Genomic DNA, 15,000 nt, shown 5'->3' with positions numbered 1-15,000 from the left:
ATTTTGCTTCGTAAATACATGCTCCGGTGTTCGATTCCCAACGAGAAAAGGACACACGTATGGTCTTAAGGCTGCTAAGGGCCTCCTGTCGTGTGTTCTCCTCCATGAAAATAAGTAAAATAGATTAATTATTTTTATGTAGCGGTCTTCCGTAAGCTGAATAAAGTCGTCTGTCTTTCGACAAAAGATAAAATTGAGAGTACAAAAGACCTTACGTTGGTATTCTTAAAAAATTCTTTCCTTATATAAATCTTATATAAATCCTTGGAAGGGAAATATTTATATAAGGAAAGATTTTTTCTTAAATATCATCGTAAGAATCTTACGGTGGTATTCTTAGAAAAAATTATTTCCTTATACAAATCTTTCCTTTCCAAGGATTTATATACGATTTATATTAGAATTTTTTTTTTTTTTTTTTTTTTTTTTTAAGAATACCACCGTTATTCTCAGTGAACATTTCCTCTTAGGCCCAGTCGAGGTTACTTCAACACATAGTTCGAGTAATTCCAACGGTTACTCACAACAAAATCTCAAAAGGCTTAAATCTATAATTACGTATTAGTAACCAACCGTATTTATTATTGAAAAAATGTAGAAAAAAACTGCCTCACTAAAATTAACATCCGACTACAGAATACCAAATCTAAAAGCTGATTCAAACTTAAAAATAATCTGCGATTAAAAAAAACAATGATAGCAATGCGTTGCCATACATACGATGTCACTTAAACAGTCGTTATTATGGAATTCCTACGAGCGGGTTGCCAATTACTCAAAATTCTTAAACCTTAAACACTTCAATTTTGTAGCGCATTGCATATATATATTCTGTTACTGCAAACCATATTGACTGACCTAAGCATTTCTAACTTCTAAGTAATACTTTTAGTGTTTAAAACAATAATGATAAAAAAAAAATCATAATTTTACCTTTCCAAACTAATTGAATTATACCCCTCGGCCGAGAGGTCAATTATTTCTCTGATATACAATGACGTTTATGGCTCTCACCCTCCCAAAGGCCCCAGACATCAAATAAATAAAGAGAAAGAACATTTGGAGCCAATGTTACAGTGTTAACAACAACCAACTTCAGAAACTCTGAGTTCGCAAAACTAAAGGACAGTTAATAAACACGCCTCCAAAGTAAGTGTGTGTGTGTGTGTGTGTGTGTGTGTGTGTGTGTGTGTGTGTGTGTGTGTGTGTGTGTGTGTGTGTGTGTGTGTGATTCATCATGGTCTTGGATCACGTGTTGGAATCGTGATCAACAGCTATTTCCCCTCCTAGAAAAAAGATCAGAGCTCATATATGACACCCACACCCACAACTCTGCGCCCACGAGAGTTGGAGTAATGACTCGCAGCGCAGCGATACTAAATTTATTTCAGCCCTGGGCGGGATTCGAACTAGGACCACTGTAGCAGTGGTTGCGAACGCTACCACTGCACCATTGAGAAAGTGTGTGTGTGTGTGTGTGTGTGTGTGTGTGTGTGTGTGTGTGTGTGTACGTTTGTGTTTGTGTGTGTGTGTGTCTCTGTACGTATATATTTGTGTACGTATATATGTGTGTGTGTACATGTGTACGCGCGTGTGTGGTGTCTGCCTGCATATAGACAACTTTCCAAACAATCCCGTTCCACCACACTTACCTGCCTCCAGTTCCCGCGCTGCTGCCAATTCTTCGCCAACGTCGGGAGTGCTGTGACTCCGACGGTGTTTCTTCTTCTTGTCCTTTGTCCTCCGAAGAGAATTAAAGACGCGAAGCATCTTAGCCATGGCTCGAGCTTCGACGGCTTTTCAAGGCCGAGGTCACACTCTCGAGGTACTGGGTCACACTCGAGAGACCCAACGATCACCGTAAGCCGTTGTCAGTTCGGTATAATTATCTAACCTCATTTGTCATCGTCCACATTCTTCAGTTCGGCTGAAGTTGAAGGATCATATGTACCCGGAAGGATGTTAGGTTTTGTTTTCACGATTTATCACTTCATGATCTTTGTATGCGTATCTGTATTAGGTATGTTGCTTTATATTTATATTCTGCTATGCACAAGGTTAGATTTTTCACGATTGTAAGAAATACATACTCAAGAACTTTCAGATTTTTGTTCTTCGAATTCAGTCCCAGAACACGTGGAAGACAAAGATTATTTTCTTCCAAAAAAAACAACTTCACTCTAAGTATGTAGCGCGATGGAAGCATATTCGTAAACCGAGACGCTGTCAGGCTTAGTCGAACTTAGCCAATAAGTAACAAATGTTCAGTGACTTAATCAACTCGGCCATCAAGATGGATATAAGTTAAGAGTAATTTCTTGTATATGTATGCTCGAGTTACGTATGTATAAACGAACTTTATACTTAACCCATCCCCATGATTACTGATTGGTAGTATGTACACGTGGGATTATATATATATAGATATATATATATATATATATATATATATATATATATATATATACATGTATATATATATATATACATATCTATATACTGTACATTTATATATATATATATATATATATATATATATATGTATATATATATACATATACATGTATATATATATATATATATATATATATATATATGTATATATATACACACACATATGTGTGTGATTCACCATGGTCTTGGATCACGTGTTGGATTCGTGATTGACAGCTATTTCCCTCTCGGAAGAGAGCACATAGCTCATATATGACCGATCTATGGGTAACACTGTGACCCTACGCGCACACACAACCCGCCCACGAGAGTTGGAGTAACAACTCCCAGCGCAGCGATACTGAAATTATTTCAGCCATGGGCGGGATTCGAACCCGGACCGCCGTATAGGCATTCGGAAAATCTAACCACTGTGCCACCCCTTCGGAGTTGGATAAAATTGTCTCCCTCCCCCTCCCCCACACCGTTCCCCTGTACTGAGAAGGATTCCCTAAGAGATTAATGTCATTCATTCCTATTACAGGGCAACGTCTATGGGTTCCTACGATCTCATTTGTGAGTTTCCACCGATCTCGCACTGTTAATGATCTCTTCCACAGTCCTTAGTGGAATAAGGTCATCACACCCACTCCCACGCGAGTCCTCTCCCCTAATATGCAGGTGTGGAGATGTATCCACTTCGCCAGCTTCTTTTGCGATCCTTTTCAGAACGCATAGGTCGTTATCGTTCTCTTATGGCGAGATCTTGCATCTACGGACATGACGTAACAGGGTCTTCCTCGATAGTTACCACGTGTCGCTATGTTGATTAATTTTAAGTCACTTGTGTATAGTGAGGGTTTACTAAATCATTTAAATGTTGCATCCGGGATCGAAATCGGGACTTCTGTTGTTATATGTGCTGTGCTGAGTAATCCTTTTCGAAAGGGGCTCAGATAATATAGTTTTATGGTGACATCTGGCATCTCCAAAGGGCGTGACGTTACGTACTCTCTGGAGAGTTGCCAGGTCTCGCCAAGAGAAAACGATAATAAATTATACTTTTTCATCACGGTCGCTTCAGTTCTGCAGACCTCTTTATATACGAGCTTCTACAAATGGCTGTTTGCGTCCTTACGAGCGTGAATCACATGCCCCTCTGAGACATATTATTAGTTTACACAACCTAATTGCCCCTGAAATAAGACGACTGTCCTAACTTAAATAAAACAGTTTATAATTCACCTATGGAGAATATATAATGTACCACTGGTTGCAGCCATTAATTTAATTTTGAATATTCTTCCCTTTCAATACAGGACCACTTGTAGCCTTAAAGAATTCATTTTCTATAATGTACGCGCACCATTAATTTCTTGTATTAAATAATTGTCACTCCGGGGTGAAAATTCATAGATACTCTGTATATATATATATATATATATATATATATATATATATATATATATATATATATATATATATATATATATATATATATATTATATATATACATATATATATATGTATATATATACATATTCATATATAAGTATGTATATTCATAAATAGATAAATTAATGAATAAATTAATGATAAATGAATACACAAATGAGTAACAGAATAAACACAGATGAATAACCAAATAGATAAACAAAATAGTAACGAACAAACAGAAAAAAAAACAACACTAAACTCCAGTGTCTAAGTGCGACGTGAAATTCAAAACCCTACATATCTCGCAGCAAGACAAAACAACTTGTGCAATCAACATAAAGTGCGATATACATCTACCAGCGTGATTTATTGTGCACAGCATCTTTGTACCTCTTATAATCCCGTAAGTGGGATTATCCTTGTAGGGGGGATTTGCAGCGCCTTTTTATGGACGCGAGAATTTCTGTTACCCACCAAGTGGAGTAGGGGGGGGGGGTCCCGCTTAATCGGCATCGGTATCGGCATCGGCACTTTTTTTTTAGTTATTATTTATTTATTTACTTATTTATTTATTCATTTGGGTGGAGGGGGCGAGGAATCGGCATCGTCGAGTGTATTTTTTTTTTTTTTTTTTTTTTTTTTGAGGGTGGGATTCGGCATCGCCATCGGTATCGGCAAGAATCGGCACGTTTGTGGTGAACAGGCATCAGCGATTTTCTTTTTCGGCATCCCATTAAAAAAAAAAAAAAAAAAAAAAAAAAAAAAAACGATACCGATTCACCACAAGGTACCGATTCTTGCCGATTTTTCCCGATTAATCGGCAGACCCCTAAAGTGAAGAGACACGGCAACAGCCAAACTCACCCTTCTTCAATCTTCCCAGAATTCCCAGAAAGACCACTTCTACGAAGTCAGACTACAAAGTTCGCCCACATTCTTTTAGTATCTTTATCTGATTGTAGATGGCGCCTTCATCGCACCTTTTAATTGTGTTGTAAATATCAAGGGCAATTAGTGTAATTGTTGAATAGAGTTAGAGTAGGGCTAGTGCCATCAGCCACGCATCTTCAAAGCCCATCAACACCCTCACCTCCAGATGGTGGCCCATCATCCTAGGAACAGTACTTTGTCTAAATCTCTCTCTCTCTCTCTCTCTCTTTCTCTCTCTCTCTTTTTTGAGAACTGACAACTGGCAAATCCCCTCCTCCTCCTAATTCATCTCATCTTCCTTTTCCTCCTTTTCCTCCTGCAAGCTGTTGATACATAAACAGACTCGCCCTAATACAACATAGCCAAAAGTTAAATTGTCTTTTTCCAAGAGAGACCTCTGAGTATACTTGAGGACCATTGATGGTTGCTATGGGGCTACGGGCTTCTAGTCAGTGAAAATTGAAGCCACAGTTAGTATGCTATCATACATACATACATACGTACGTTCGTAAAGAGCTGGAGTCCAGGAGCCATGTTGTCGGAAAAAATTCAAACACGACTCAGAGTAACAGAATTTACTACCAATTCTGTTACTCTGAGTCGAGTGTTTGAAAATTTTCCGATACATACATACATACATACATAACATACATACCAAGGGCTTTTTCCCCCTTACAAGGGAGGTAGCCAAAGTCAAAGGCATAAATCCACTCCCACCCATTTCATCCCCACATACTCCACTCCCATTCACCATCCCTCCCTCCCTCTTTTCTTGGCTCCTCCTGGATGACGGGTCATCCCTGCATCTCGCCCACTGCCCTGGGTCAGAAGCAATGTAGCAAGACACAGCACATCCACAGCAAGGCCGCTTCATTTAATCGGCGACCTCCCCCTCTGCCTCTCCGTCCTCTCATGCAGAGAAAGAGATGACGGGAAGAAATCCTTTCGGGCTGCTTTAAAATATCATTCACACATACTCCCTCACCCCCACCCCCCACCCACTCCCTTCCATACATCATAACATCATCCATACACATCCTTTCTCCACTCACCCCTATCTTCTGTGCTATTATGATATCATGCCGAGGCAATATCAAGTACACTGTGCTGAACAATCTATTGCTTATATGATAAATTATATCATTGTAAAATTGTGACGTCAGAATGTTACTGATAGTTATAATGTCAAAGTATACAGACAAGAGTTCTTTTTGGACCATAAAGATGTTGGGTGCAGAAAATAAAAACGAAATACAATTAAAAAGAAAGAACAAACAGTGGCAGAGAAGCAGCACAGCAAAAAAAAAAAATATATCTGAAAAATACGTTTTTTTTTCTTTTTTTAGTTCGACCGGAGTTGAGAGCTTCCGACCTACAGAACTGTTTCTCAATTTACTACCAAGTTCTCTCACTCGGCGAACAAAACTACACTGTTCTGTTGAACACGACACACAAACAAAAAGCGTTCCTTGAACATGTCCCGATTCATATACTTTTTTTCCAATTTGTGAACAAGTTTGTCGGACAAAAAGATATGAACACCCAAACCTTGCAAAACAATATAGGACACTGGATGAATACACAATGTATTTATGTTGTAGGAAATTTGAAAGTAGTTATTTCTGCAACAATTACATACATAAGTATGGCAGAAGCTTAATGCTGTTATGCTGTTTAGATTTCGTGTATGATATGAATGCAGGTTGAACAGCGTAACAATGCCAGTGAAGTAAGCATATAAGAATAAACAGAAACCATACGTCCCTGTCCCCTTGACATTTCCTTCGTGCGCTGAAAGGTCCACTATCGACGCTAAGACAAGAATGAGTGTTTACATGTCCCCGTCAATTCTGGGACGCAATTCCGTTCCACAATGACTTACAACCGATATCCCTTGGCTGTCTATAGAGCAGCACCACTTTTACTTGTACACCTAAGTGTACCCTGCTACGTTTCGGTTGTTTGTTTTTGTTGTTAAGTTCGGGAGCTATGTAGTTTCCATTTGTCTTAGTCTCTCCGTTCGCGGACGTTCCCTCGAGTAAAATGGATCATCTGCCGCAAGAACACAATTCACTAAGTAGGCTACGAGCCAAACTATTCGTGGGGAACTCCTTGACAATGACCGGTTCAGTAATATTGCACGTCCGGCAAATTATTATAATATTATCGGGTCACATGAAGAATTGTCACTTAATGAGATCGAACACGAAGAACTGTCACCCCAGAACGCCCACATGAAGAATCGTCACCCCATGAGATCCCACCTGAAGGATTGTCACCCCAGAACGCCCACATGAAGAATCGTCACCCCATGAGATCCCACCTGAAGGATTGTCACCCCAGTACGCCGAATATCAACAGTGGAATAAAGATTAGGTTAGGTGAAATTAGGTTAGGTTAGGTTGAATGAAGGTTATGCTTATTGTCATCAACTTGTACAACCGAAGAATCGTAAATCCAGGATAGACCACATGAAGATTTGTCACCCAAGGATGGCCCACATGAAGAATTGTCACCCTGTCGAAGTCTAGGATGACGATTCTTCATGTGATCCATATTATTATTCAATGATTTTAAACAAGTTGAAACTATTATACGCCATTTGGTGACGGCCAATTCTGAGATTTTTGTATGATCTTGGATGTGACGTCTTGGAGGTGCCTGTGAATTCTTAGGCGGATTCGTTTAATCATTTTTACTATACTTTTTCTCATCAACAATTTCGGACTGGTATTGATATACAGTATAGATGTTACTGTTTTTAAGTTGGTCGTTCACATGTAATGCCAGCATTCGTTGCTCCATGCACCAACAAATGACCAACAGAACATTCAAACAATTTCAGTCTTATCTTGTTTTGTTTTTTTTCAAAAGCCGATAAAGGTGGTGTTGCTCTTTCGTAAAAATGTCTCTTTTGCTATGTTATCTCTTCGTCCCTGTTTAACACACAATCGGGCGATACTCGCTTTTACTAAGAAATGTTCTGCTGGTTCACCGCGTTTCTGTGATCTTTAGATCAGCGTTTCTCAACCAGGCTTCCCAGGAACCCTAAGGTTCCGCAAAAGGTCTCTAAGGGTTCCGCAAGAACAAGTGAGATAAGCTAATGCAATTTTTTTTCATATACGTAATATAATTAAACACGCACAATATATTCTTGGTTATTGTAATAATGTGATATAGACATCATCCTATCTAACCTATTATTACGATGAAAATGAAATAAGAAAGGTGTATTATATATATATATATATATATATATATATAAATATATATATATATGTGTGTGTTTTTTTGCGCAGGGGTTCCTTGAGACATGCAACTTATTTTAAAGGTTACGCAAGGGTAACAAGGTTGAGAAACGCTGCTTTAAATCCTCAGAAAAAAAAATCATCAATATATTGTATAACCTTTGAGCTTCAGGATCGTATGAATCGCTTTGTGTATCTATGCATCCGTGTGGCGTATATATACCTGTGTATTTGTTTACACAAACATACATATATTGTTTTTTACTTTTTTATGTTTTTCTTGTGAGAGATGGGGATTGATTCACTCCATCTATATACCAATAGCGCCAATCAAACTTGTTTAAAAATTGGCTACAATATTCAAAGGATATCCGTGAAAATTGACGTGGGCATTCAGAATACAAACCTAGAAAGTAATTAAACGTTCAGGATAGACATTTATCTAAAAGTTTAGTCATTTCAGTCTACGGCCTCATTTCCATTCTCCAAAAATTATAGATTCTTGTTTGCTCGTTTTATTTAATTTTGACTATATTTACTACATTTTTTTTTAAGATCAGCGAGGTTGCTAGGCATAGGTATAGGAAACTCCCTACACATACTGTACGTCCCTTTCGTTATTCGTTTTTTTTTTTCCAACACATATCTACGTGAAAAAAACCTACGCAAAAAAAAGAAGAAAAAAAATGTACATCGGAGACTCACATTTACAGTGTTTAGATCTTTGTTTTCTGTTTGTTTGTTTTTTTCAACACTTTGTTTTTACCCTCAACGCCTCCTCCACTACCCACAATGCCTTTGTCTTTGTTGTGGTTTGTCTTTGTCGTACTTTTCTGTGGACGAGACAGCGAGGGAGATGGGACGAAACGATAAAGAAAGAATAATAGACACAAGGTGGTGGGAAAAAAAATAAAAGAATCCAGAAGAAAAGCAGTGGCGACCGTGACTTTAGAAAACGGGGATAAAAGAAAACGAGAACAAAAGAAAACGGGAAGGGAAGAAAACGGGAAGGGAAGAAAACGGAAGTAGAGCGCGAATAAAAGAGAATGGCAGTAAAAGAAGGCGGGAAGAAAAAATGAAAGTTTAGAGGGAAGTTAACATTGGGAGAAAGTTATATAGCACGTACGAGTCAAAAAAGGTGGGTGGGTGTTAGGGACGGGGGAGAATACAAACTGACGAATAGTCTTCTCGCTGGTACGTCCTATTTGGCCATTTAAAAAGTGACAACCTTTATACATTTCCCTATGTAAGAACGACACCGAGATGAAGGTAGGAATTCAATTCTGTCAACCTGAATGCTCACTTTGATGATTTTATTCTGGCTGATGTCAAGCGGTTTCATTCAATTCTCGGGAAACTTCTTGTCCATAATAAACTTCCCATCGAGACCAAACAAATGTTTTCGGAAAAAATAAATAAATCGGGGCTAACTAGCGTTTTTGTAGACAAACGTTTTCGGGGACAACAAACGTTTTTTGGGGGGACAACAAAAGTTTTTGGGCGACAACAAACGTGTTCGTGGACAACAACAAAAATTCGTCGACAACAAACGTTTTCGGGGACAACAAACGTTTTCGGGGGAAATCGTGGACAACAAACTTTTTCGTCGACAACAAACGTTTTCGAGGACAACAAACGTTTTCGGGGACAACAACGGCAGAGGACACAAAAGAAGGAGGCAAATAGAGAGAGAGGAAGTGGGAGGACAATAACAGGACAATAAGAAGAGAGAACGGGAAGGAAGTAGGAATAATTAGATGAGCCATGATTAGCCTAAAAACAATATGTAATGGAAGTCGGAAGCAGAGCAATATTACATGGATAGGGGTAGGGGGAGAGGGAATAGGGAGGAGATGAGGGGAAGAAGGGAGAGTGAGGGTGGGTAGAGAGGAATGAAAGGTAAAATAGAGAGTGAGGAAGAGAAAAAAAGAGGAAGAGGAGGAATAGGAAAGGGAGGTGTAAAAATAGAAGAGAGAGAGAGAGAGAGAGAGAGAGAGAGAGAGAGAGAGAGAGAGAGAGAGGAGAGAGAGAGAAGGAGAGAGAGAGAGAGAGAGAAGGAAAAGAGAAAGGGTATAGAAAGGTAAGAGAGATGGGTAAGAAAGGGAAAGAAAATACGGAAGAGAGAGGGAGAGTGGAAGAGATGTTAAAGAGAGACGAAAAAGAGGACGAAAGAGAAAGAACGAAAGAAAGAGAAAGAAGAGAGAGAAGGGGAGAGGATGGAGAGGGAAGGGGAAAGTAAGTGATAAAAGAAAAGGGGGAAAATAAAAAGGAGGTAATAAAGGGGGATGGAGAGGGGAGAGGATAGAGAGGGAAGGGGAAAGTGAGGGAAAAAGAGAAGGGAGAAACTAAAAAAGAGGGGAAAAAAGAGAGGATGGAGAGGGTAAAAGAAGGAAGGAGTGGGGAAAGAGAGAGTTATTAGTTGGAGAGAGAGAGAACAAAAAGAGAGGGAAGGGGGAAGGGAAGGGGGAAAGGGAAGGGGGAAAGGGAAGGGGAAAGGGAAGGGGGAAAGGAAAGGTGGAAAGGAAAGGGGGAAGGGAAGGGGGAAAGGAAAGGGGGAAGGGAAGGGGAAAGGGAAGGGGGCAAGGGAAGGGGGAAAGGGAAGGGGAAAGGGAAGGGGAAAGGGAAGGGGAAAGGGAAGGGGAAAGGAGAAGGGAGAAGGGAAGGGGGAAAGGAAGGGGGAAAGGGGGAAGGGGGAAAGGGAAGGGGGAAGGGAAGGGGAAAGGGAAGGGGAAAGGGAAGGGGGAAAGGGAAGGGGGAAGGGAAGGGGAAAGGGAAGGGGGAGAAAAGGGAAGGGGGAGAAAAGGGAAGGGGGAGAAAAGGGAAGGGGGAGAAAAGGGAAGGGGGAGAAAAGGGAAGGGGGAGAAAAGGGAAGGGGGAGAAAAGGGAAGGGGAAAGGGGAAGGGGGAAGGGAAAGGGGAAAGGGAAGGGGAAAGGGAAGGGGAAAGGGAAGGGGAAAGGGAAGGGGAAAGGGAAGGGGAAAGGGAAGGGGGCAAGGGAAGGGGGAAAGGGAAGGGGGAAAGGGAAGGGGAATGGGAAGGGGAAAGGGAAGGGGAAAGGGAAGGGGAAAGACAAAGCACATCCATGTCGAGCAGGAGAACAGCGCTGGAGTGGAGGGTGATCTGGAGGATGAGCTATCGCTTCCAAGGCGAAGGACGACCCAAGTGTGGTGAACAAGTTGGAGGACATATATGCTAACAAAGACTTTAATACGACTGAAGGAGCACCTTGGAGGATGACCTAAGCTTTGAGGATGACCTAAGCTTGGAGGATGGCTTAAGCTTGGAGGATGACCTAAGCTTGGAGGATGACCTAAGCTTGGAGGACGACCTAAGCTTGGAGGATGACCAAAGCTTGGAGGACGACCTAAGCTTAGAGGACGACCTAAGCTTGGAGGACGACCTGGCTGATGACATAAAGATGAGGAGGAGAAACTCGTATCCCTGAGGATGACTCACAGAAGAACTTGGAGTTCGGGGAGGAAGAAGTGAGGTGAAAGGAACAAGTCGATAAAGAACAGAAAAAAGAGAGAGAGAGAGAGAGAGAGAGAGAGAGAGAGAGAGAGAGAGAGAGAGAGAGAGAGAGAGAGAGAGAGAGGACGAGGGGAAGACAAAAAAAAAATGGTCGAGGGTAACATAAAAGAAGAGGAAAAATCCACCAAAATAGATTTTTAGATCTTCCTTCTCATTCTTACATTTATTCGAATACACACACAAGCACACATACACACACGCACACACACACACCCACACACATACACACACACACGATATAGTTTTCCATATAGGTCCATTAACTCTTGGAAAAGCTTAAAAGTTTATGTACTTCAAGATAAAACCAAAGGCAAAGTTAGAATTATGTATTTGAAAAAAGAAAAAAAATATATATATATATATATGTGTGTGTGTGTGTGTGTGTGTGTATGTATGTGTGCGTGTGTGTGTGTGTGTGCGTGTGTGTGTGTGTGTGCGCGTGCATGTTCCATTAGAAACTCTGCCCATACTGTCTCACAGTTTCTTTAGTTTCTTTATGATATAAAAACTATAAAATATGGAGCTACATCATCTGGTGCTGTGCGATAGGATCTCTTTCCATACGACCTCATATTTACTTTAGTTTCTTGACGGTATAAAAACACCGCCATGGTATATCAAACTTTGTGCTCTTTAGGGCAAACTTGGGCAATCTAGACCCACCCACCTCAAAAAAAGTTGACGAGTTCGGAAACGACGACTGCATTTGAATCTTTACTTCGGTGATTTCCTTCGTCGAACTACGATCTTTATAAAGCAAGGGCCTCTAGATAGATGGAAACACTATACTGAATCTTCTCCAAGGTAAATAAAATGATTTGGTGTTAGTTTTGAAGAAAGTCTGTCTAAAGATCTACCAGGCCATAGGAGGTTCCCTGTTGACTCTGTGGCAACACACCACTACTGTAGTGTCCCCTTAACGCATATAGCATTTTTGTAAAATAAAATTACTGTAATGTAAGAACCATTGTGTGTCCATGTTAATCAAATTATATATTGTAAATAATATTGCCGTTACCACATCAACTCTATATAAATAACTGCGTTATATCCATAAACAGGGTTAGGAAACCCGGTTTATGCCATTGAAAATCTCTTGCCCGTTATTGTCTATATAAAAAAAGTACGAACAAATTCCATGCTCCAGATATACAAATTCAAAAGAAAAAACGGGAGAGAAATTGAAAAGAGAAGAACAGAAGAACAAAGAACAAAACGACCACATGAGGGAGGAAGCTTAAAATAAAAGAAAGAAAAAAAAAAAAAGGGCGGGGAAAGATTGTTTAGACCCTACCACATGGAAAGGGGAAGCCGAAGAAGACAACGGGGGAAGGGAGGGCAGGGAAGGGGAAAGGGGAAGGGGAAAGGGAATGGAAAGGGAGGGAAGAGGTGCGGAGGGGAGGGGAGGGGAGGGGAGGGGAGGGGAGGGGAGGGAGGAAAGCGGAAGGGGAAAGGGAAGGGGATGGAAAGGGAGGGAAGGGGAGGGAAGGGAAGGGGAAGGAAGGGAAGCGGAAGGGGAAAGGGAAGGGGATGGAAAGGGAGGGAAAAGGAGGGGAGGGGAGGGGATGGGGTGGGAAGGGAGGGGAGGGAAGAGGATGGAAAGGAAGGGAAGGGAAGGGGAGGGGATGAGAGGAAAGGAATGGAAGAGGAATTGTTGGAACGGATGGGATGAGTGGAAAGGAGAGAAGAGGGCAGGAAGAGGGGAGTGGAGGGAAGGGGAGCTGAATGGAAGGGGGGAGGGTTGGGGGACGAGAACAATAGCAAACAAAGGTAGAAGGATGGATAGCAAACGCCTAACCTGTAGTACGCGCCGTCGCTCGCTCGCGCGCACACACGCACGCACACACGTACAAAAAAAAAAAAAAAAAAAAAAATGGCGCTGTGGTTGGAGTTCCTGTCTGCCAGTACGGCGGTCCGGGTTCGAATCCCGCCCAGGGCAGAAATAATTTCACTATCGCTGCGCTGCGAGTCGTTATTCCAACCTTCCTGAGCGGGGACTTGGGTGTGTGTGTGTGTGTGTGTGCGTGTAAGGTCACAGCATTACTCATAGATCGGTCATATACGAGCTTTGAGCTCTCTTCCGGGGGGAAATAGCTGTCGATCACGAGTCCAACACGTGGACCAAGACCATGGTGAATCACACACGCGAGTATATACTCAACCACCCCGGAATCTCTTCCGTGACGTGTTTGTAGGCAACCAGCCCGTGTCGGCGGCAATTTCGGCCAAAACAAAAACAATGGCGCATCGGCGTTTACGCCCAAAAGCCACATTGAGAAATCCGCATCGTCACCGCCCGGACAGTGTGGACGTCGACGGAGACAATGCGCGGTTACGGACACTGTGTTCCACTTGCAGTGATGAAAGTGACCCTCCGAATGTGACGGAATGACCTGGGCTTCGGCTTACGCAAAGTGCATGAAGTACTGTTGGGTTTTACTTTTAAGTAATACAATTCCCGACGTTTTCTGTTAGGTTGCAGTGAACGTATATTTCTTTACGTTGATCGTTTGCGTCATAATGCGTCGTAAAAAAAGACGTTAGGTCGTAAATCTACGGCTTAAGGATATACACCACCAACAGCATCCCATAAGATATCAACCACTATATACTTGTAAATGGGGTCGGATGCAATCATACATTGTTATTCGCCACTTTAACATTTGCTGTTCAAATGAATTGTGGGAAAAGATGGTATTCAATCATAAAAACGTTTTTTTTTATTTACTTGTTCTTTTATTCATCAATCTATTTATTCATCAATTGATTTATCTATTGATTGAATGATTTGTTTTTTCATTGTATCTATTTTCTTAATTTATCTATTAATTTATTTTTTATTCATTTGTTTACTTAATTATCTATTTATCATGTATCTATTCGTTTACTTATCTATTCAATCATTCATCTATTTATCAATCTATTTATTTATTGTTTATTTGTTAACTGTGAACCACTGGAATGGAGTTTGGGATCATCTGAGGAGAAGAACATTGTAACTGAATAAGACAAGACTCTTCCCACAGGAAGACATCTTAGTGAAGAAATGAAGACATCTTCCTAGAGACATCTGTGAAAAGATATCTTCATAAAAACACGCCACGTGAAGACATCTTTTATGAGACATCCTTTTACGAATACCGAGATATCTTCGTAAAGACATCTTGGTGAAGACATCTTGGTGAAGACATCTTGGTGAAGACATCTTGGTGAAGACATCTTGGTGAAGACATCTTTGTGAAGACATCTTGGTGAAGACATCTTCGTGAAGACATCTTCGTTATAACATCTTCGGGAAGACATCTTCGGGAAGACATCTTCGTGAAGACATCTTCGGGAAGACATCTTCGTGAAGACATCTTCGGGAAGACATCTTCGTGAAGACATCTTTGGGAAGAAATCTTCGTGAAGAAATTATCATG

The 15,000-nt window shown here is 40.9% G+C and overlaps 1 protein-coding gene across 25 annotated transcripts in view; it reads right to left on the bottom strand.

Annotated features, from left to right (window-relative positions):
- LOC143021915 (uncharacterized) overlaps positions 1 to 15,000 on the bottom strand; it is a 1,014,474-nt gene that overhangs the window by 666,276 nt on the left and 333,198 nt on the right. The window contains exon 1 of one of the 25 annotated variants that reach the window (XM_076179771.1): positions 1,653 to 2,082. The exons of the other annotated variants lie outside the window; for them this stretch is intronic. Within the exon in view, the coding sequence (XP_076035886.1) occupies positions 1,653 to 1,779 (127 nt within the window). The 5' untranslated portion in view covers positions 1,780 to 2,082. Of the gene's footprint in view, positions 1 to 1,652; positions 2,083 to 15,000 lie in introns of those variants that run through there. 25 annotated transcript variants of the gene reach the window in all.

The sequence above is a fragment of the Oratosquilla oratoria genome, chromosome 43 (assembly GCF_046742065.1).
Source record: "Oratosquilla oratoria isolate Oo_2021 chromosome 43, ASM4674206v1, whole genome shotgun sequence".
Lineage (NCBI taxonomy): Eukaryota > Metazoa > Arthropoda > Malacostraca > Stomatopoda > Squillidae > Oratosquilla > Oratosquilla oratoria.
Note: the sequence above shows the minus strand (reverse complement) of the source record. Positions and strands in the feature narration are given on the sequence as shown.